At 42.1% G+C, this 21,110-nt stretch overlaps 1 protein-coding gene across 1 annotated transcript in view; it reads left to right on the forward strand.

Moving 5' to 3' along the window:
* LOC146081254 (ATP-dependent translocase ABCB1-like) overlaps positions 1 to 21,110 on the forward strand; it is a 107,808-nt gene that overhangs the window by 59,026 nt on the left and 27,672 nt on the right. Inside the window, exons 13-20 of the mRNA XM_083189375.1 lie at positions 8,686 to 8,856; positions 9,707 to 9,868; positions 10,144 to 10,329; positions 12,249 to 12,395; positions 12,829 to 12,930; positions 14,746 to 14,823; positions 15,084 to 15,167; positions 20,574 to 20,777. Coding sequence (XP_083045501.1) covers positions 8,686 to 8,856; positions 9,707 to 9,868; positions 10,144 to 10,329; positions 12,249 to 12,395; positions 12,829 to 12,930; positions 14,746 to 14,823; positions 15,084 to 15,167; positions 20,574 to 20,777 — 1,134 coding nt within the window. The remainder of the gene's footprint in view (positions 1 to 8,685; positions 8,857 to 9,706; positions 9,869 to 10,143; positions 10,330 to 12,248; positions 12,396 to 12,828; positions 12,931 to 14,745; positions 14,824 to 15,083; positions 15,168 to 20,573; positions 20,778 to 21,110) is intronic.

Raw genomic sequence — 21,110 nt, forward strand, 5'->3', positions numbered from 1 at the left:
GGTGCATCCCCCATGGCACTGCAAGCAATCTCACAGAATGAGCTCTGCCTGTGGCGGCTCCAGAGGTGGGGCTGCAGCACAGTGAAAAATTTGAATAGGGGAGCCACGCCCACTGCCAGCAACTTCTATTCCAAACTGACTCACTGGCAGTGGGTGTGGCACCCCTATTTGAATTTTAAACTGTGCTGCAGCCCCTCCCCGGGAGCCTGCGCAGATCCCACACTATCAGAGATGAGATACACTACTGTACTGTATGTACCTTTGTGTCTTAATCAAGCCATAGACTGACTGGCTCTGACCACTGAGGGGTGAATGTATGAAGTCAGGTGAAGTGATAAATTGAAAGGTGATAAAGTACCAGCCAATCAGCTCATAACTCTCATGTTACTGGCTGGGTTTGGAAAATGACAGGTACAGTAGGAGCTGATTGGCTGCTGCATTATCACCTTCCACTGGGTGTGGTATAGGGGTCCGACAGTCAGAATCCCGACCGTCATTATCCCGACGTCGGGATCCCGACTGGCCGGACCCAGACGGGCATGGTGAGCGCAACTAAGCCCCTTGTGGGCTCGCTGTGCTCGCCACGCTCCGGGCACGGTGGCTAGCTACGCGAGCCACCTATTCTATTCTCCCTCTATGGGGGTCGGGGACCACCCACTGTAGAGTTTTATTTTAGGGGTCATATATCTCTCTTTATCCCAATAATGGTTATTGAGATTGAAATATTATATAAAATATATTTATTATATCTTGGATTGATATAATAACATATATATTTGACATCTGCAATTATATTCTAATAGACCTTACAATACAATATGCAGAGTACTTGTCATAATTTGATTCCCCAAATATGAGAGTTCGAGACTTGTAATTTTAGCTCCAATTGGAGGATTTTATTTATAGGCAAAACAAACCATACAGAATACATTAACACAATAATTGATGTATATGCTATTATATATATATTTATATATACGCCTCCTTGCTTATATTATATTAAACAATTGACAAACTTAGATTGCTACAAAACTAACATAAAATGACATACTTACAAGTTACATGGGTATAGCTACCTATGATTCACCTCACCTCCTGCCCATTGCTTATTTATTCCATTCTTTCTCCTGCTTCTCTCTCACATCTCTCCTCCTGACTCTCTGAATGGGTTTCTTGCTGACTGTCCGTGTGTCTGTGAGTCTGTGAGAGTATGTCTACTCTATCTCTCTCCTTATATCCCAAATACGCAGAATGAAGTTCCCTGTTCTCATGACGTTATTGAATTTATGGATGCTAATGGTGACAGGGTCTCCTGCTTGTCTGGACGCTAGTGGTAATCTCCATTGCGAGATCTCCTGTTTCTGGTCTCTCCCTGTGCATCAATCTATTTTACACTCCTGTTGTCAAAATACAATAGTGTCCTGTCTGTCCTGCAATGTAACTAGCAGTCTACATTCTCCAGAAAGGAAACCAGATGGCTGGAGTCTGGCCCATAGTGTATACATTGCTTAATTAATAAATATAGATATATCTGGGGAGGGTAACAACACTCTACTGTATCTGCTTAATAGTATGCCTTAGACATTTTGTCTCCTAAATGAATTCAGTTGCATTTGATATGTTACAAAGTGGTCATTCATATTATTTAGTAAACCCAAAAGCTATACTACGATGTCTAAACATTAATCTCTGATGTCCTAATTATTAAGCTATTCCTATTTTTATATACACATACATAATATATACTATGGTTAAAATCACATTACATTAATGATGGTATAAAACAATATCTATATGCCTATATGGTAACAGTCCCCCGCTTGTGACCATGAGAAATTATTTTGATTGGTCACACAGTAAATTACCATAAATGCTTCATACCGTCTTTCCCCGATAATTAGCCCTACCCCGATAATAAGCCCTACCCCAGATTTTGGACGCTGGTCCAAAATAAGCCCTCCCCCGAAAATAAGACCTACCATTTTCCCCATGTAAATGTGTGTACACCTAATGTGGGATGCGGTCATTTGGTCTACTGCATTATGGTCGACAGTCATTAGGTCGAATCCATTAGGTCGACATGCTAAAAGGTCGACATGACTCTAGGTCGACATGAGAAAAGGTCGACATGATTCTAGTTCGAAAGGTCATTAGTTCGACAGGTCATTAGTTCGACAAGGTCATTAGTTCGACATTGTCTATGTCGACATTCACAAGGTCGACATGGAGTTTTTCACTGTTTTTTGAGCCAACATGTGCCGACAGGCGGTATTTCATGCCCTACCATCCACTAGGGCGTGGTGGGAGAATAAAATAGTGTGCCGAGCGTAGCGAGGCACCGTGCCCGACGCATAGCGAGCGCAGCGAGCGATGCGAGGGGATACAGTGCACTTTAAACTGTGTCCATGTCGACTGTGTTGACATTCAGGTAAAAAAACAGTGAAAAACCCCATGTCGACCTTGTGAATGTCGACATAGACAATGTCGAACTAATGACCTTGTCGAACTAATGACCTGTCGAACTAATGACCTTTCGACCTAGAATCATGTCGACCTTTTCCCATGTCGACCTAGAGTCATGTCGACCTTTTAGCATGTCGACCTAATGGATTCGACCTAATGACTTTCGACCATAATGCAATAGACCAAATGATCCCAACCCCCTAATGTGTAGCCTCCGCTCGGCCCCCGCTGCCCTCCGCTCATTTACCAGCAGCACCGCAGCTCCCGTTCCCAGGGATGCATTGCGGTAGGCGCGGCGTGACGTCACGCCGCGCACATCACTCGGCTGACTGACTGGCTGGCTGCTGCTCACCACACAGCGCCATCAACGAAAATTTAAACTTCAAACAAACAGGTGGGGGCATGAAAATACCGGCACAAATGGTGGGGCATTTCAAAAAGGCAGTGTGTAATGTTTTAAAGGAGCATGTGGGGAATTTCTTAAAGGCGCAGGGGGGCACATTAAATTGTGGGGCATTTCATAAAGGCAGTGTGTATTAAAATAAGCCCTCCCCCGAAAATAAGACCTATGGTCTTTTTTGGAGGAAAAAAAAAAATAAGACAGTGTCTTATTATCGGGGAAAGACGGTATATATTTCCAAACTTTCTTTTCCCAACTCTCCTAACCATACATTAACCATTGGTATGAAATATCCTTCATTTAATTAACCTATTTTACCCTATAATAACTAAATTTGACCAGGGACAGAGGTTATTTATATTCAGTATTCATGAGGAAAATATTTTCATTGCTACAGACAGTTATATGCCACGCCACGGCTTGCCTTGTAGATGTTGTTTGGTCGATGTGTGAGGACACTTTCCTTGTACTGTTGCTCACAGTGATTTCCTGGCTGAGGGCTGTCACCTGTGTGGGTTGTAGTTCTTGGAGACACTTTACATTTGCAGTATGGTGGACGTAGAAGTAGAATTCTTCTTCGAGGCTGTTGACTTGCTTGACATGTTGCTTTACATGTATAGAGGGAATGTGTGTGGCCCTTGGAGTGCTGTGGTCTTGATAAATTTCTTCACCACAGTTTTGCAAAACACGGGCCTTTGATAAGCCTCATTAATGCAGTCCTTAGCGAGTTTGCTTTGTATGTCCTTTACGATTATCGCTGTGATCGTGACAAGTGTCCTTGTGCGTCCTTTAAGATTATCGCTGTGATCGTGACAAGTGTCCTTGTGCGTCCTTTAAGATTATCGCGCTGCAATCATGATAAGTGTCCATGTCTCTCTTTAACCCCAACCTCGTTGTGTTGAACAAAACAGTTTGTGACGTTGAATACAGCAGTTGAAACTTTAACCAAGTATTTTTGCTTTACTTGTTGATAAGAACATTTATCTTCAGGCATTGGCAGGTAAATGTCTGGGGTAGATTCTAAAGGATCCACTCCATTTATACTAAATTTCCTCACTGAATAATAATTTACCATTCAGTCTCTGATCTCTTACCTATCCTGTCCTATATACTATCTTATCTTAAACTAAAATAACCATACACCAGCTAAATCCTATAACTAACAATGATATTTTGATTTGACATATCTATGACAACATCCTATCAATACATATTTTGATTTAACGTATCTATGACAACATCCTATCAATACAACAAATGACTATGATTTTGCTTCAAACAAATATTAGATATCTGTTAAGAATGGGTTTGACTATATCGAATTCTATCCAGTGTGTGTGATATGCAGCCATGTGCATATACAATAACTACAATATTCCATCTATGCTATTATTCATTCTCTTAGACTTGGTTATGTCTGTATTAAGAGATTGGTCCATCTCAACAACTAACAAAACGTTTCTCTTTTGCAATTTGATGTAAGGCATACCATTCTTTGTCTGATATTTAAATTAGTTTGAAGCTTTTTAAGAAGGAAGCGTATATATAATCAGCATATACTCATAAGAAAAATAAGAAGAAAAAGAAAACAAATATTTACAAGGTATATACAATTACATAAGAATGAAGATCATATGTGTGAATTGATCGGCAATTAAAAATGTATGTACAAAAGGATTCTGCATGCTTGGTGGTTAGAATAAAGCACACTGTAAATGGAATGTCCATGTGTCACAGTGTCCTGACAAACAAACAAACAATGATTGCTGTAGTGAGGGGGTTAATGAACTTCTCCTGAAGAAGAGAAAAGGGGATTTTGTCCATGTGTCCAGAAAACAAATAGTAGTTGCTGTATTTAAACCTTTTCCTTCTCTGAAGGACTGAAGAAAGAAAAATAAACTAAAAAAAAGTCCTTTGATTTTTGTCCATGTGACAGTTTTTGGATTCTCTTTAGATGACAAACACAAGCTGTGCAAGGTACTGGCTCTTTGCATAATTGCAGCAATAAAAGGTTTAGTAGAGGTTGTTATTGCGACTTGGGGCTTTCTTTAAAACTTTGCGTCCATCAGTAATAAGGCTGCTGTGTAGAACTTGTAACCTAAAATTGAAACAAAAATAAATACAATTACTATTATTGCTATTTCCATACTTTAGTGGTATTGCTGCTATATCTTTTGTGCTATCTGCTGGTCCAACATTGCTGGCCATGTTTTCTGGTTTGTACCATTTCTCTCCTCTATGTAATAGTATATGTCACTGACAACATAAACTTTGCTGCAGGTATGATGCAGGTTACATTTAATCTGGATCTTGTATCCATTTAAACATGTGGCAGTTCCTTACACCACCCAATAACTAGATTTAATCTATAAAGTAAATGAACAATACTCCCTGTTGTCATTGCCAGGATGCATCTTTTCTCGATTTGCTTTTGGTGGTCCTGCGAGTTTCTTCAGTCTGGAAACTTGGAGCTTCTGAAAAATATACTTTTGGGGCGAAAAACTTGTTAGGCTGTGCCAAATATGCTTAGTATGACTCGGAGCTTCATGTTTGACCAAACCTAAAATAAAATGGTTAGGACTCCAGGACATATAAACATTCTCATCCTGGTGATGCTTTTTAGCATTCCTGTACTTCTGTGTGGTGTTCACAGATTGACACTCTGCATGTGGTCTCTCTAAAAGACTGTGGACATTTGCTCCACCACTAGATGTCTCTAACTGCTGTGTGGGGGTTACAGAGATGGTGGAACCTTTTGTGTGATCATGCATGCTCAAATTCATGCCATTGCTCAGCTCAGACATATTTGTGGCTGAATACATTTGCTCATTTAATTCTGTGACAACTTTACCTACAATTGGAGTGTGTGTGTACAAGGTTATTGCCAGTTCCCTTTTCCCTGAGGGCAACACAAATCCTTTTGTCACAATAGGGACTATGAGTGTGGATTTTGCAGAATCACTCTCCTTATTGTACTGATCTCCCCCCTTAATCAAAACAGTGCAGGGGACATCTCTCATTGCTCCTGCCTTATTTGCAGTAATGTGCGCTTTGAGTATAAGTACATCGTACACAGTATTACGTTCTCTCTCTATTACAGAGCCCTGATTAGCATCTGTGACCATTTCAAACTTTGGGCCTTATTTTGGTTCATTCTTTCTGACAAAATCCTTCTTAGATGGGCAAAACCATGTGCACTGCAGGTGGGGCAGGTGTTACTTGTGCAGAGAGAATTAGATTTGGGTGGGGTTTTACTTCAAAGTGAGATCTATATTGCAGTGTAAAAATAAAGCAGTCAGTATTTTCCCTGCACAGAAACAAAATTACTCACCCAAATCTAATTCTCTCTGCACATGTTACATCTGCCCCCCCTGCAGTGCACATGGTTTTGTCCATCTAAGAAGGATTTTGTCAGAAAGAATGAACCAAAATAAGGCCCTTTGTAGTCTGTTTGTGAATGAGCCCCTCTGTGGTCTCATCCCTGCTCCTAACACCTTTGCTGGGTGCTTCTGTGATCCCTTCATGAGAGATCTGGGCAATTTGTTCACAATCTGCCAGAAAATTTACTTTTGTCTCAGAATTCTTCTGAGTACACTTCTTAACCTTTAGGGATTTTAAGAAAGAATGCACCTTTGCATTCATTTTCAGGCATGCCCTCTTGAGACGTGAACCTGATTTCTCTTTACATTCCTGCTTAACTTCTAAAGTCGCTGCTCTGTGCATTTTCCTAAATGTTACAGCAACTCTTTGCATTTTCAACATTGCACTTATTTTACAATGCTGTATTTATACTTTTGTACACAAGATATCCTCCCAATGAGAGTGTCCGGATTCTCAAAGTTAACTCTAATATCTGGTACTAATTATCATTTATTTGGAAATGCTCATTTCCACTGTTTATTTATTCTAGGCCTTTACAATTATGAAGTGCCTATTTAGTAACATACCCCACTGTGATCTTGCAATGTGTCAGCAGGCTAAACAGCCCTTGTGCTGAGCCTAGTAAATGTAGTATTAGTTAAAAATGTTTCTGAATAATGCCATATTATCAATATCTAAGCGTGCACTCCCAGATAATGGTAACAATGGAATATCAGTTCTGTTTCACCAATACATTATTCTAGGTCTACAAACAATGCAAGATAAAAATACACAATAGTATTACGTTTTCCTAGATACATCCTCACTGTGATTCTGTAGGTTAGGTAGCCAGCTTCACGCATCTGCTACTCCTTATAAATATTATAATCATACAATCAGATACCAAAATTCACAAGTCCTGCTGCGGTCGCCATTGTAGAGTTTTGTTTTAGGGGTCATATATCTCTCTTTATCCCAATAATGGTTATTGAGATTGAAATATTATATAAAATATATTTATTATATCTTGGATTGATATAATAACATATATATTTGACATCTGCAATTATATTCTAATAGACCTTACAATACAATATGCAGAGTACTTGTCATAATTTGATTCCCCAAATATGAGAGTTCGAGACTTGTAATTTTAGCTCCAATTGGAGGATTTTATTTATAGGCAAAACAAACCATACAGAATACATTAACACAATAATTGATGTATATGCTATTATATATATATTTATATATACGCCTCCTTGCTTATATTATATTAAACAATTGACAAACTTAGATTGCTACAAAACTAACATAAAATGACATACTTACAAGTTACATGGGTATAGCTACCTATGATTCACCTCACCTCCTGCCCATTGCTTATTTATTCCATTCTTTCTCCTGCTTCTCTCTCACATCTCTCCTCCTGACTCTCTGAATGGGTTTCTTGCTGACTGTCCGTGTGTCTGTGAGTCTGTGAGAGTATGTCTACTCTATCTCTCTCCTTATATCCCAAATACGCAGAATGAAGTTCCCTGTTCTCATGACGTTATTGAATTTATGGATGCTAATGGTGACAGGGTCTCCTGCTTGTCTGGACGCTAGTGGTAATCTCCATTGCGAGATCTCCTGTTTCTGGTCTCTCCCTGTGCATCAATCTATTTTACACTCCTGTTGTCAAAATACAATAGTGTCCTGTCTGTCCTGCAATGTAACTAGCAGTCTACATTCTCCAGAAAGGAAACCAGATGGCTGGAGTCTGGCCCATAGTGTATACATTGCTTAATTAATAAATATAGATATATCTGGGGAGGGTAACAACACTCTACTGTATCTGCTTAATAGTATGCCTTAGACATTTTGTCTCCTAAATGAATTCAGTTGCATTTGATATGTTACAAAGTGGTCATTCATATTATTTAGTAAACCCAAAAGCTATACTACGATGTCTAAACATTAATCTCTGATGTCCTAATTATTAAGCTATTCCTATTTTTATATACACATACATAATATATACTATGGTTAAAATCACATTACATTAATGATGGTATAAAACAATATCTATATGCCTATATGGTAACACCACGAGGGAATATAGTGGGTGGCCGTCTGGAACCCGGCTGTCGGTGTTGTGACAGTCGGGATCCCGACGTCGGGTCAATGCCTGTGGGTACCCCGTCCGACACCCCTTCCACTTTATCACTTCACCAGGCTTATTACATATGCCCCTTAGTGTACACTGTCCAGTTTTGTCACACATGGATACCCATATTAGAGAGAGCCGGTAACATGATGCTTATTGCTGCCATCTGTTTACAACAGTTATACACATGAAGGCGAGCAGTTTTACATTCAGGTATAAGTTATTTAACAGGAAATGAGACGCGCTGCGTGTGTTCTGCCTAATGTGTGACTGACCTGATTATGTATTTAGTGATGTAAGTATATATTTCCAGAAATACGACACCTTGGTAGGAGAAAGAGGAGCACAGCTGAGCGGGGGTCAGAAGCAGAGGATCGCTATCGCACGGGCGCTTGTTCGCAACCCCAAAATTCTTCTCCTTGACGAGGCGACTTCGGCCCTGGACTCTGAGAGTGAATCTGTTGTGCAGGCGGCTCTGGATAAGGTATTAAGTCATGGAACTAAATGACTTTATTACCTATAAGTCTCACTGAGTGGTATATTGTGCCTGGAACTGGTCACATATGGTGGTGACTTTCACGTGAGTACAGGTCATCCTAATAAATATATTTAGGAACCCTTTCTCCCCCAGTCCTCATCAATGGGTCTCATACAGTAATGACGTTTTTATAAATGTCACGCATTTGAATTATTCCAACTTTACTAATTTGAATTCTGGCTCATAGGGAAATCCTTACAACCTGCCCTGCAGCAGGGGACATTCCAGGTGATGAATGAAGCAGTTTGCATTGTACAATAAGCTGACAACTTCAGGACCGATTCAGGCCTGATCGCTCAGGTCCAAATTCGGATCCATCTCCGATGCTGGGGGCCTGCACACGCGCGAATATGTGAATATGCAAACTCCCCCTGAGCGAACGCCTTCAACGAATTTCACTGATTGGCGGGAAGGGGGCGGACACAGAGGGCCGCACAATGTTTTATGGGTGTTCCCACAAAAGGGTGGCTGGTCAAACAGGCGCTGGGCATACACCTGCATACACCGCCATGTCCATGCCTGCTGTGTCACATGATCAGTTCCCGCCCTGAATTCGGCCATCTCTGAATAAAAGTAAGTTTTCCGTGTGGCCGAATACGAGCAGGTGTGTAAGTGAACGCATCTGCTCACATGTTAGTAAGGAGATTCCGGCGGCGGGTGTTCGGCGGGCCGGTGTTTACCTGCCCACTAGGAAGCAAATATATGCAGCCTAACAAGCAGGTCTGAATGACCCCTTTCATTAGTTGGAAACCTCAAACCAAGTTCAGCTAACCAGAAGTCTTCCTTTTCCCTACAGGCTAGGGAAGGCCGGACCACCATCGTCATCGCCCACCGCTTGTCAACCATCCGGAACGCAGACACTATCGCTGGATTTCATGAGGGAGTCATTGTGGAGCAGGGAAGCCACAGTGAGCTGATGCAGAGAGAAGGGATTTACTATAAGCTGGTCACCATGCAGGTGGGTGGAACATTAATCAGAGAGTACAACTGCAATAAGAGAACCTTTAGAAACTTGTCACGTGTAAATAACGCTGCTTGTTACAGGTGGGAATAGGATGTGTCAGACACAGGGACTGATAGAACTAAATGTTAGTCATGTCATTGTATTTAGATTTTTTTTTTTACATTATAACACAAAAACTGTTTTGGAACCCTGTGAAAGCTGATGTCCGGCCCCCTACGTATCACATCCTGCTTATGTGCTCGCAACTCTGTTCTTGCGTTTCGCTTTAGACATTAGAAAAAGAGAAAGATCAGGATGATGACGACACAGAATATAAAACGAAAGATATCCCATCTTCCCCCAAACACTCTGACTCCAAACTATTGAGGAGGAAATCAAGTCGCCACAGCAGTTTCAAGAAAGCATCTCAGAAGGAAGGCGCAACCGATGAGGACTTTGTTGACGATAAGGAAGTGGTGAGTTCCCGAGGCGTTGTGTCTGCCGCAGAGACAGTTAGCTTCCTGACATATTCCGATGCCTCTGTTCCGTATGTCTTACATCAAGCAAACATTCAGCATTAGAAGAGGAGGGGCATTCGTCACATTGGGGGTTATTCTAGTTCACTCTTTCTGACAAATTCCTTCTTAGATGGACAAAACCATGTGCACTGCAGGGGGGGCAGATGTAACATGTGCAGAGAGAATTCGATTTGGGTGAGTTATTTTGTTTCTGTGCAGGGAAAATACTGACTGCATGATTTTACACTTCAATATACATCTCACTTTGAAGAAAAACCCCACCCAAATCTAATTCTCTCTGCACAAGTTACATCTGCCCCACCCGCAGTGCACATGGTTTTGTCCATCTAAGAAGGATTTTGTCAGAAAGAATGGACTAGAATAACCCCCAATTGATATGATTGAAACCAGCACTCATTCTATGGTTTCAACTAGATTTTGTTTTAGCCAAATTATTTTATATTGGCTACAGTATCTTAGTGAAAATTCTGCAAAAACAAAGATTTTAGTTCAGGACATAGGGGGAGAATTATGAAAGCTTGGAGAGATAAAGGGAAGAGAGATAATGTATCGACCAATCAGCTCCTTGCAGTCATGTTACAGAATGTATTTTAAGAAATGGCAGGAGCTGATTGGGTATAACTTTATCTTTCTTCCAGTGGTGATAAATCTCCCCCATAGTTAGAGTTAGGGGGGTTTCATAGCAGAGGCGTCTGCTCTAGTGACACATGGTGCACAGTCTGTATACCCCTCATGTGCCCTAAGCACATGTCTGAAATGGGGACATGACCTAAGTTAAAGGGGGCATGTCCTTCATGGGCTTTCTAATGACACCACTCTGGGGGTAGCCCAGCTGCCCCAAGGTTGGCTCCTCCCCTATGACAGAAGCTGGGTGCTGCAGGAGAATGTCACACAGCAGCATCCAGCTCCTGTCACTGTGGAGAAGCCAGCATTTTGGTGTCATCCCCTTTGAGAGGAGCACCTGGGTGCGACCTGCACCCCCTCTTCTGGCGCCACTGGTCAAGGTCAAGGTAGCTACCACTTTGCTTCTATCCATTTGCAGGGACAGCACCGAGAGAATGGTAAATGTATGTAGTAATCTAAATATATGGTTGGTGATAAATATGCCCTCAAAATATAGCAGGAGGCTGAATCTCCACAACGTGTGAGCTGTTACAGGATGTTACAGTAGGAATGCCATTGAAAATGGGATTTATCTGCCTCTATACTGTATCTCATTACAGTAATAGTGTTCTATACCATGCCTTGTAAATGATTTACCCTATGAAAAAACATCTGAGTTCAGCCGGCATCCCACACAGCTGCCGGACTTGGCAATATATCTTGTTTCTGTACAAGTCCAATAGATGATCCAATGCTGCATTTTGGCCCTTATTCAGATCTGATTGCAGTACAAATTTGTTCTCAAAATGGGCAAAACCATGTGCACTGCAGGTGGGGCCGATGTAACAGGTGCAGAGAGAGTTAGATTTGGGTGGGGTGTGTTTAAACTGAAATCTAAATTGCAGTGCTAAAAATAATGCAGCCAGTATTTACCCTGCACAGAAACAAAATAACTCACACAAATCTAACTCTCTCTGCACATGTTACATCTACCCCACCTGCAGCGCACATGCTTTTGCCCATTTTGAGAACAAAATTTGTACTGCGATCAGATCTGAATAAGAGTTTTTGTGCTTTGGAAATCCCCTTCACCATTTAGAGTTCTATACAGTATATGGAGAGATCAGTCTTCTATAGAGTCTTCTATAGAAATGATTGAAACAGTAGCATTTGAATAGAACATATTAGATAAAATGTACTTAACAATTATGCTGTTCTTGCATGCTAATGCAGTCATTACACATATTTTGCAGGTGGAAAAGGTCCCTCCCGTCTCATTTGTCAAAGTTATGAGGCTGAACAAGCCGGAGTGGCCGTACTTTGTGGTTGGAGTCTTTTGTTCAATAATCAACGGAGCCACACAGCCAGCGTTTGCCATTATATTCTCCAGGATTATCGGGGTATGTACAGCGCTGCAAATCAATCTGAATCTGAAAACGCTGCATCGCTGCCTCTCCCATTGTTGAGATGCAGTGCATCTATGCAGTCGCGCGCAGTACAACTTACGTTGACATGGTCAAAAGGTAAACACAAGCAAAAGGTCGACATGATCTTTTCACGTTTTAAAAAAAACAAAAAACTTGAGGTATGCGCTGGAACGCAGTACGCTTGTACAGTGTCCTTGTTGCCATAGACACCAAAACACCATGAAACCCATGTTGACCTTTTAATGTCGACCTTTTGCCGGTGTAGACCTACATGTTGTCTGTTTTCAAGTGTCGATCTTTTGTCTGTCGACCAATAACGGTTGACCTTTAGACTGTGATCTTAATTGTGTCGACCCTACAGTATGACCCATTCCTTGCCCTAAGTACGTGCATCTTTTCTTTGCAGGTATTTACAGGTCCGGAGGATAAGATGAGAGCTGAAAGCAACATGTTTTCCCTGTTATTCCTGGCACTTGGTGGCGTCTCTTTTGTGACATTTTTCCTTCAGGTTAGTATCTCATATATGTTTGTGTCTGCCTATTACTGGCTATGAGAATGAGGAGCAGAACTGGAGTTATATCTCATATATGTCTGTGTCTGCCTATTACTGGCTATGAGAATGAGGAGCAGAACTGGAGTTATATCTCATATATGTCTGTGTCTGCCTATTACTGGCTATGAGAATGAGGAGCAGAACTGGAGTTATATCTCATATATGTCTGTGTCTGCCTATTACTGGCTATGAGAATGAGGAGCAGAACTGGAGTTATATCTCATATATGTTTGTGTCTGCCTATTACTGGCTATGAGAATGAGGAGCAGAACTGGAGTTATATCTCATATATGTCTGTGTCTGCCTATTACTGGCTATGAGAATGAGGAGCAGAACTGGAGTTAATCACTGGCAAAATAATAACATTAAAACTCCACATTATTATTATTATTGTTTATTTATATGGTGCCACAAGGGTTCCGCAGCGCCTGACAATACATACTGTAGATGAGCGAAAGAACAAAACAAGATAATTAGAGGCATCACCGTGTGCATTTTGTTATGTTTTGCCAGTGACATCTACAGACTATGGGATGGGATGCATCAAACAGTATTTGCTGATAGAACTCTAAAAATGCGGTTTAAAGAGGTGTGGTTGCTTTTTACATATGCATCAAGCTCCAGTAGCTGATAAATTGGATCCACTGGGTATGTTGCTCAATAGAAGCCTATGGGTTTCTCTTTGCGACCCCCGCTGCGCTGACCTGCGCTGACCTGCTCTGACCGCGCCACTCCCCCCCTCACCTGTGTGACCTCGTCCTCCATAGCACCGTACTTCCTCTTCTGGGTGCTGGGAGGAAGAGGAGGGGAGCCCTGCAAACTGCTTCGCAAAGGGCAGCTCTTTATGCAAGAGCTGCCCTTTGTGATAATAATCGCATATCTTAGTGCATAGGCAATTATTATCGATGCGGTAGCCTGCGATGTGCAGCTAATTGTGGCGGCGGTTGTTAACGCATCCCCCCAGAAGGGGATTCAAAGGGGATGGGAGGGCAGAGATATAGAGCACAGGGGTGCCTCTCCTAATAGGGAATTAATGGCAGTGCTGATGTGGTGGCTATACAGTAATTGTACTAATAACAGGTTCCTGTTACCTGCTGGTCACTGGTTCTGTACATATCTTGGTAAATGGGACTGTGTGATGTGTTGGTACTGACGTATGGATTTGGATAATTGGGGCTGTATACTGTAGATTCTAGTAACATTGATTTTAAAGTCTATACAGTAGTTACTGAGGTCATACAGCGTTGATGCTAATCGTTGGGGTCGTACTGTATGGACTCTGGTCCTGGGCTGTACTGTATGGATGCTGGTCACTGAGGCTTGTATGCTGGTCACTGAGGCTTTATTGTATTTTTTCTGGTCACTGTGGCTATACCTGTACGGATGTTGGTCACTGACGTTGTATAAATGCTGGTCTCTGGGGTTTTATAGTAAAATGCTAGTTATTGGGGCTGTACTCTATGGATTCTCAAAAAACTGGGGCTATACTGTGCGAATGCTGGTCTCTGGGGCTGTACTGTATGTATGCTATTTTCTGGGGTTGTGCTGTATGGATGCTGATTTCTGGAGCTGTACTGTGTGGATGCTGGTCTCTCGGGCTGTACTGTATGCGTGCTGGTTCCTGGAGCTGTACTGTGTGTATGCTGGTCTCTGGGGCTGTGCGGAATGGATTCTTGTTTCTAGGGCTGTACTGGATGGATGCTCCTCTATACGGCTGTACTGTATGGATGCTAGTCACTTATGCAATAATGTTCATTCATCTTGTCACAGGGATTCACATTTGGGAAAGCAGGAGAGATTCTCACAATGAGGCTCAGACTGATGACCTTCAAGGCAATGTTAAGACAGGTACTGTATGGAAATGTACCCGTCCACCTATGTATGTATGTATGTATGATAAGACAGGTACTTATGGAAATGTACCCGTCCACCCATGTATGCGAAAAGATTGACTTTAAGAAACGGTTACACTCTTAAGGATGATAATATGAAATCTACATTCTATAGGGCAGAAATACTGCATTATTGGAATATGAATTGATGTACCAGGCTATGAATCACTTCTCATACGCTGTGTTTATGGTAGTTATGAGTTATTTACATTGCAGGAGATTGGCTGGTTTGATGACAAGCGAAACAGCACAGGAGCTTTAACCACGCGGCTGGCTACTGACGCATCACAGGTCCAGGGGGTAGGTACTTTCTATCTACAGTAGCTTTATTATCTGTGCCTGTAGTTCCCAATTTAATGAGTGAGAGTCTATTAGAAAGTATGGTGCAAAGATTGGCTGTACGCTTTTTCATCAGATAAAAAACTTTGCAGTTGTATCATTTAAAATACATTTTACCTGCATATACAGTTGCTGTTTTTATTTTACTACACCCACACCGGATAAATATATGGTGAAATATTTTATATTGTGAACTTTTTTGGGGGGGCGTTTTTTTTTTTGCCATTGCTCTATATTATTCTGTTGTTAATATTATCCTTTCTTTATATGGTGGCACAGTGGATAACCAGCGCCTTCAATATTACATAAACAGAAACTAAAATACAACATTTACTAAAGGTTGGCTTTAACTTCTAAACATTGCTTGTCGCCAATCCCTCGCGGGTTCTAAACACTTGGCGATTGACGGGAACCTGTTTGGTTAGCATACTTATCTAGCAGGTGTCAAGATTGTGTGCATCAGAATGCCAATGTTAATCTTCTGACCGATGGCATCCGGAATCCTGTACCAAACCCACTGCATGACCCCTGAATAGTTTGTTAGAAATGATCGTTGCCATCTGTAAAGGCCCCCATACATCAGAAAGCCGTGTCCCCGATTCCCCATCTGCCGGAACCATCAATCTGCTGACCTGATCCCCGTCAGTACGCAAATGAAACATGTTCAAATTCCTAGATCTGCCAATCTCGACCGTCTTCAGTATGGTTTGGGAAATCAGGTGATCTGAAAAACTGTTAGGGATCCTGAGGACAGAGTTTAAAAAACACTGAAGTGATAAAGTGGAAGGTGATAACGCACCAGCCATTCGCTTTATAACAACTTTATCACTTCACCAGGCTTAATACATCTGCCCCGCTGTTCTGTTTCATTGTAAAGTGTGGTTCCTCAGCAGGTTTGCTCTGGGTAGAACCATTTGCTTTGTAGATCCCCCCCCCCCCCCTCCTCCTCAAACCTCTTCCCCACCGCTTGAGTCTATTTCTCACTACTCAATTACTAGCATTCTCCTTTACCTCTGGCCCGAGATCAAGTTCCATTTCTCTGTCACAGGTTGATTGCTGCCACGGGAACACAAGCCATATAAAGGCTGCCTGCAGTTGAGGTGTCAGTCGGTACAGACGTGACCTTTAGAATAAGTGCTGAGTGCAGCCGGTGTTATATAACCATGCTGCATCATCCAGTTTACCCTGTGGTTATGTACTGATGCAGTACCAATCGGTGTCTGGCAGTCCCAGAGCGCTTATTGATGAATGATAATCTTCTCACTTTCTTTGGTGTGTGTACCCAAAAGAAAAAAGAAGCTAATAGTGTGATACTGTTTACATTCAGCAGATTACGTATATAGTACAAAGGAGGTCTACTCGTACCAGAAGGTTTTGTCTACTAAGTTTGTAGACAATAACGCTTATTTGAGGGGAATCTGAGTTCCACAGAAGGATCCAATTCTACTCAAGAATCCAGAGTTGCAGATAAGTGCTCCAAAGGATGAGAAAAAATAAGGGATTTGGTGCAATACAGTTTTAATCACAACAAATATAAAAACAAGATGTCACAGGTGGGACTAAATCAGAGGACTCTCACCATAACAAATTGTCTACTAACAAATAAGCAGACAAAAAGCGCATTTGGATGTTACCCCAGGCGTCCCCGGAATGCCGCTCCTGTTAGGTAAGGTCCAATGGTGTCCACCTTGCGTCACAAGCCGACCGGTTTCGATTCCCAAAGAATCTTTCTCAAGGCGTGTGATTCATGAATGCTATGGTGCCGGTATAAATACCCCCTTTCAGGTGAACATAAACATGGCCTATTTCCAGACACGGATCAACTAACTTCTAAAAACCCCACCCGTTCCGTTAAAAACATATGGTAAATAAGGGTAGTCCATATCGGAGTTTCAGATGTACTTGCGCTCCAGCTGGATGAAATTATAGCGTCTTTTTTCAATTCTGAATACTTCCGGTATTTGCGTCCGATACCGGAAGTGGATATGACGTTTGCGTTCCATTGACCTAACTTCCGTTTAGGTTTCCGGAAGTATATGCGTTCCACTCGGAGCGTTCAATCTCTCCCTGTTTAAAGGATGGTGGGAGGGCTGTTGTCATGGGGACGCATTCTTTTCAGTCAATGGGATGTTGTACGATATGGTGCACATAAATGTCCTCAAAAATAAGGGATAAATACAATAATTAATAAGCGGAATAAAAACAGAATTAAAAACCATTTGATGCACTGATAAAAAGGAGACAATGATAAAAAATGGGTAAAAAATCATAAAAACCATTTTGTTTCAAAGTCCTTATTAAGACCACTCGGTATCAATGTCTTATAGTTAAAAATTAAGGACATCTCACTCTTTGCCAATTTTTTTGTGAAGTCTCCCCCTCTTACACTTGGTATGATTTTTTGTAGTACATAAAAGTTTTTAATATATTTGGGATCACATTGATGGCAAACTTTAAAATGAGCTGATAAGGCATGAACCTCTAGGCCCTTACGTATATTTCTTAGATGTTCTCCAAGCCTGATTTTGAAGAATCATCTAAGAAAATCAGGCTTGGAGAACATCTAAGAAATATACGTAAGGGCCTAGAGGTTCATGCCTTATCAGCTCATTTTAAAGTTTGCCATCAATGTGATCCCAAATATATTAAAAACTTTTATGTACTACAAAAAATCATACCAAGTGTAAGAGGGGGAGACTTCACAAAAAAATTGGCAAAGAGTGAGATGTCCTTAATTTTTAACTATAAGACATTGATACCGAGTGGTCTTAATAAGGACTTTGAAACAAAATGGTTTTTATGATTTTTTACCCATTTTTTATCATTGTCTCCTTTTTATCAGTGCATCAAATGGTTTTTAATTCTGTTTTTATTCCGCTTATTAATTATTGTATTTATCCCTTATTTTTGAGGACATTTATGTGCACCATATCGTACAACATCCCATTGACTGAAAAGAATGCGTCCCCATGACAACAGCCCTCCCACCATCCTTTAAACAGGGAGAGATTGAACGCTCCGAGTGGAACGCATATACTTCCGGAAACCTAAACGGAAGTTAGGTCAATGGAACGCAAACGTCATATCCACTTCCGGTATCGGACGCAAATACCGGAAGTATTCAGAATTGAAAAAAGACGCTATAATTTCATCCAGCTGGAGCGCAAGTACATCTGAAACTCCGATATGGACTACCCTTATTTACCATATGTTTTTAACGGAACGGGTGGGGTTTTTAGAAGTTAGTTGATCCGTGTCTGGAAATAGGCCATGTTTATGTTCACCTGAAAGGGGGTATTTATACCGGCACCATAGCATTCATGAATCACACGCCTTGAGAAAGATTCTTTGGGAATCGAAACCGGTCGGCTTGTGACGCAAGGTGGACACCATTGGACCTTACCTAACAGGAGCGGCATTCCGGGGACGCCTGGGGTAACATCCAAATGCGCTTTTTGTCTGCTTATTTGTTAGTAGACAATTTGTTATGGTGAGAGTCCTCTGATTTAGTCCCACCTGTGACATCTTGTTTTTATATTTGTTGTGATTAAAACTGTATTGCACCAAATCCCTTATTTTTTCTCATCCTTTGGAGCACTTATCTGCAACTCTGGATTCTTGAGTAGAATTGGATCCTTCTGTGGAACTCAGATTCCCCTCAAATAAGCGTTATTGTCTACAAACTTAGTAGACAAAACCTTCTGGTACGAGTAGACCTCCTTTGTACTATATACGTAATCTGCTGAATGTAAACAGTATCACACTATTAGCTTCTTTTTTCTTTTGGGTACACACACCAAAGAAAGTGAGAAGATTATCATTCATCAATAAGCGCTCTGGGACTGCCAGACACCGATTGGTATTGTATGTAGATGTGAAGTGGTTCTTCATTGTCTGTCAACCCTAAGCTGCTAATTGTTGGCGCACGATCATATTGGTCTAAATTCTCTTTTCTGTAATGTACTGATGCAGGTGGGGTCTCAGGTCCTAATCATTGCAAGCCAAGCTGCTGCCATCAAAGCAGACAGATGCCCAACGTATCCATCACAAAGTCATTCACACATATACAGCCTATATGCAGTATTGAGGACGCTCGAACGCCCAGTTCTGGCTGAGCCCACCGACGCCTCCTGTCACTTCCCCGCAGCTCCCCTGTCGGTGCCCGCAGCCCCCTGCACCCCTCTGTCTCCCTGAAGCGGAGATGGGCAGGGGTTCCGCTACCCACCGGCGAATGACGGAACACGCGTGCGCGTTGGACGCTTGGGCATCCCCGTCAGATGGAGCGCCGCTCCGGTGGCTCTCGCCAGCGCAGGGGATCTGGCAGGATCTGGCGCTGAATGAGAGGCTATACATCTGTATTATTTTCTAAAAGGTCAACCCAAGAACTTACTGGGTCTATGAAGTAGTGTGAAAGGAGGTCTCAAACAAATCCCTGGCATTTTGCAGAAGATGAAATCCCGGGTCTGAGCAGGGAAATCCCCGCGTTGTATGTCTGAAAGGGGTATACGTGACCTGGGAAATGTGTGGAGAGTTCTCATATTTGCACTCTTTCAGTATATCCCTGAGACCCCTGGATTTTGGGAACCTTGCCTGGATCACTGGAAAGCAACCGACCTCCTGTATCCATATAGGAACCAAAGGACACCATTGCACTATGGTCTTTTGTTTTCTGAGTTTCTCGAGATAAAAAATCTCCATCAATAGGAAATACCAGTTATTTATTTTACTCTGTAAGTTGTTATACCAGTGTAAACTTTCACCAGTGGGTGCACAATTTTGTATTTCAAGTCACTTTGGTGAAGGTTTTTTTGTGTCACCCCGGGCAGAGATTTACTAAATGCACTGTAGATTTCAGTATCTCACTCATTGCACTCAACGCTGTGGTGGCCATAGTGTTCCCCAGTTCTTCGTCTTTGGCTCCTACATATAATTACAATTAGGCTGGCCAATCCTGGTATCGTCAGGATACTGGGATATTGACCTAAAATTGCCCGGATATGAGTCCTGGGATAAAAGCCAGGCCAGGCAGCAATAAGCACCTGCAATAGATGACTCAGACGCTGCCTGGCTTCCCCTGCCTGCAGCTGTGTACAAGGTGACATCACAGAGATTACGCTGACAACCCTGGTGCCACCACGCCCACCCACAGCACGCACAAGCGAAGGCCGGTATCCGCTACAGCCGCGTGTGGATAGAGAAGCTCACAAGTGGATGCCGGGACTCTGGAGGTTTGGGAAGGGGGTGCTGATAAGTTGGTAGTTTATCACTCTCCATTTTATCACTTTTGAATGCTTAGTACATCTCGCTCTTCAGTCATATGCCTATAGGTCTTGAATTAAACTACTTCTATCTGCTTATCTCCTATAGGCCACCGGATCCAGGCTGGCCTTGCTTTCTCAGAACGTTGCAAACTTGGGCACGGCAACTATAATATCGTTTGTGTATGGGTGGCAGCTGACGCTGCTCATCTTGGCGATTGTGCCAATACTTGCTGTCTCCGCTCTGCTTCAGATGAAGGCTATTGCTGGGCATGCAAAGAAAGACAAGGAAGAACTGGAAGTGGCTGGAAAAGTGAGTTACAGTATGTTTGCTTGTCACTGGCGCTGCCCCCCCCCCCAACTGGGCTTCCAGCAGTCAGAAGCCCGCCAGCATCACCCTGATGGTCATGATCCCCATACCTTATAGGTAAATGTGTGCTAACCCTTCCTAACACTCCTTCCCCCCCTTCGACGCCTAACCCTAACACTGTCCTGGGACTAACCCTAACTGGTCCCCCTGCAGCCTAAAGGTGCCCATACACTATTAAGATTTATCTTCAGGTCTGGCTGGTTGGAACAAAAACATGGATATGGATGAGTGACAGTTTGTCAGTTTTCCAGCATTTCCAAGCAAATGGTCAACTGT

This window comes from Crinia signifera, chromosome 5 (genome assembly GCF_055691185.1).
Source record: "Crinia signifera chromosome 5, ASM5569118v1, whole genome shotgun sequence".
Lineage (NCBI taxonomy): Eukaryota > Metazoa > Chordata > Amphibia > Anura > Myobatrachidae > Crinia > Crinia signifera.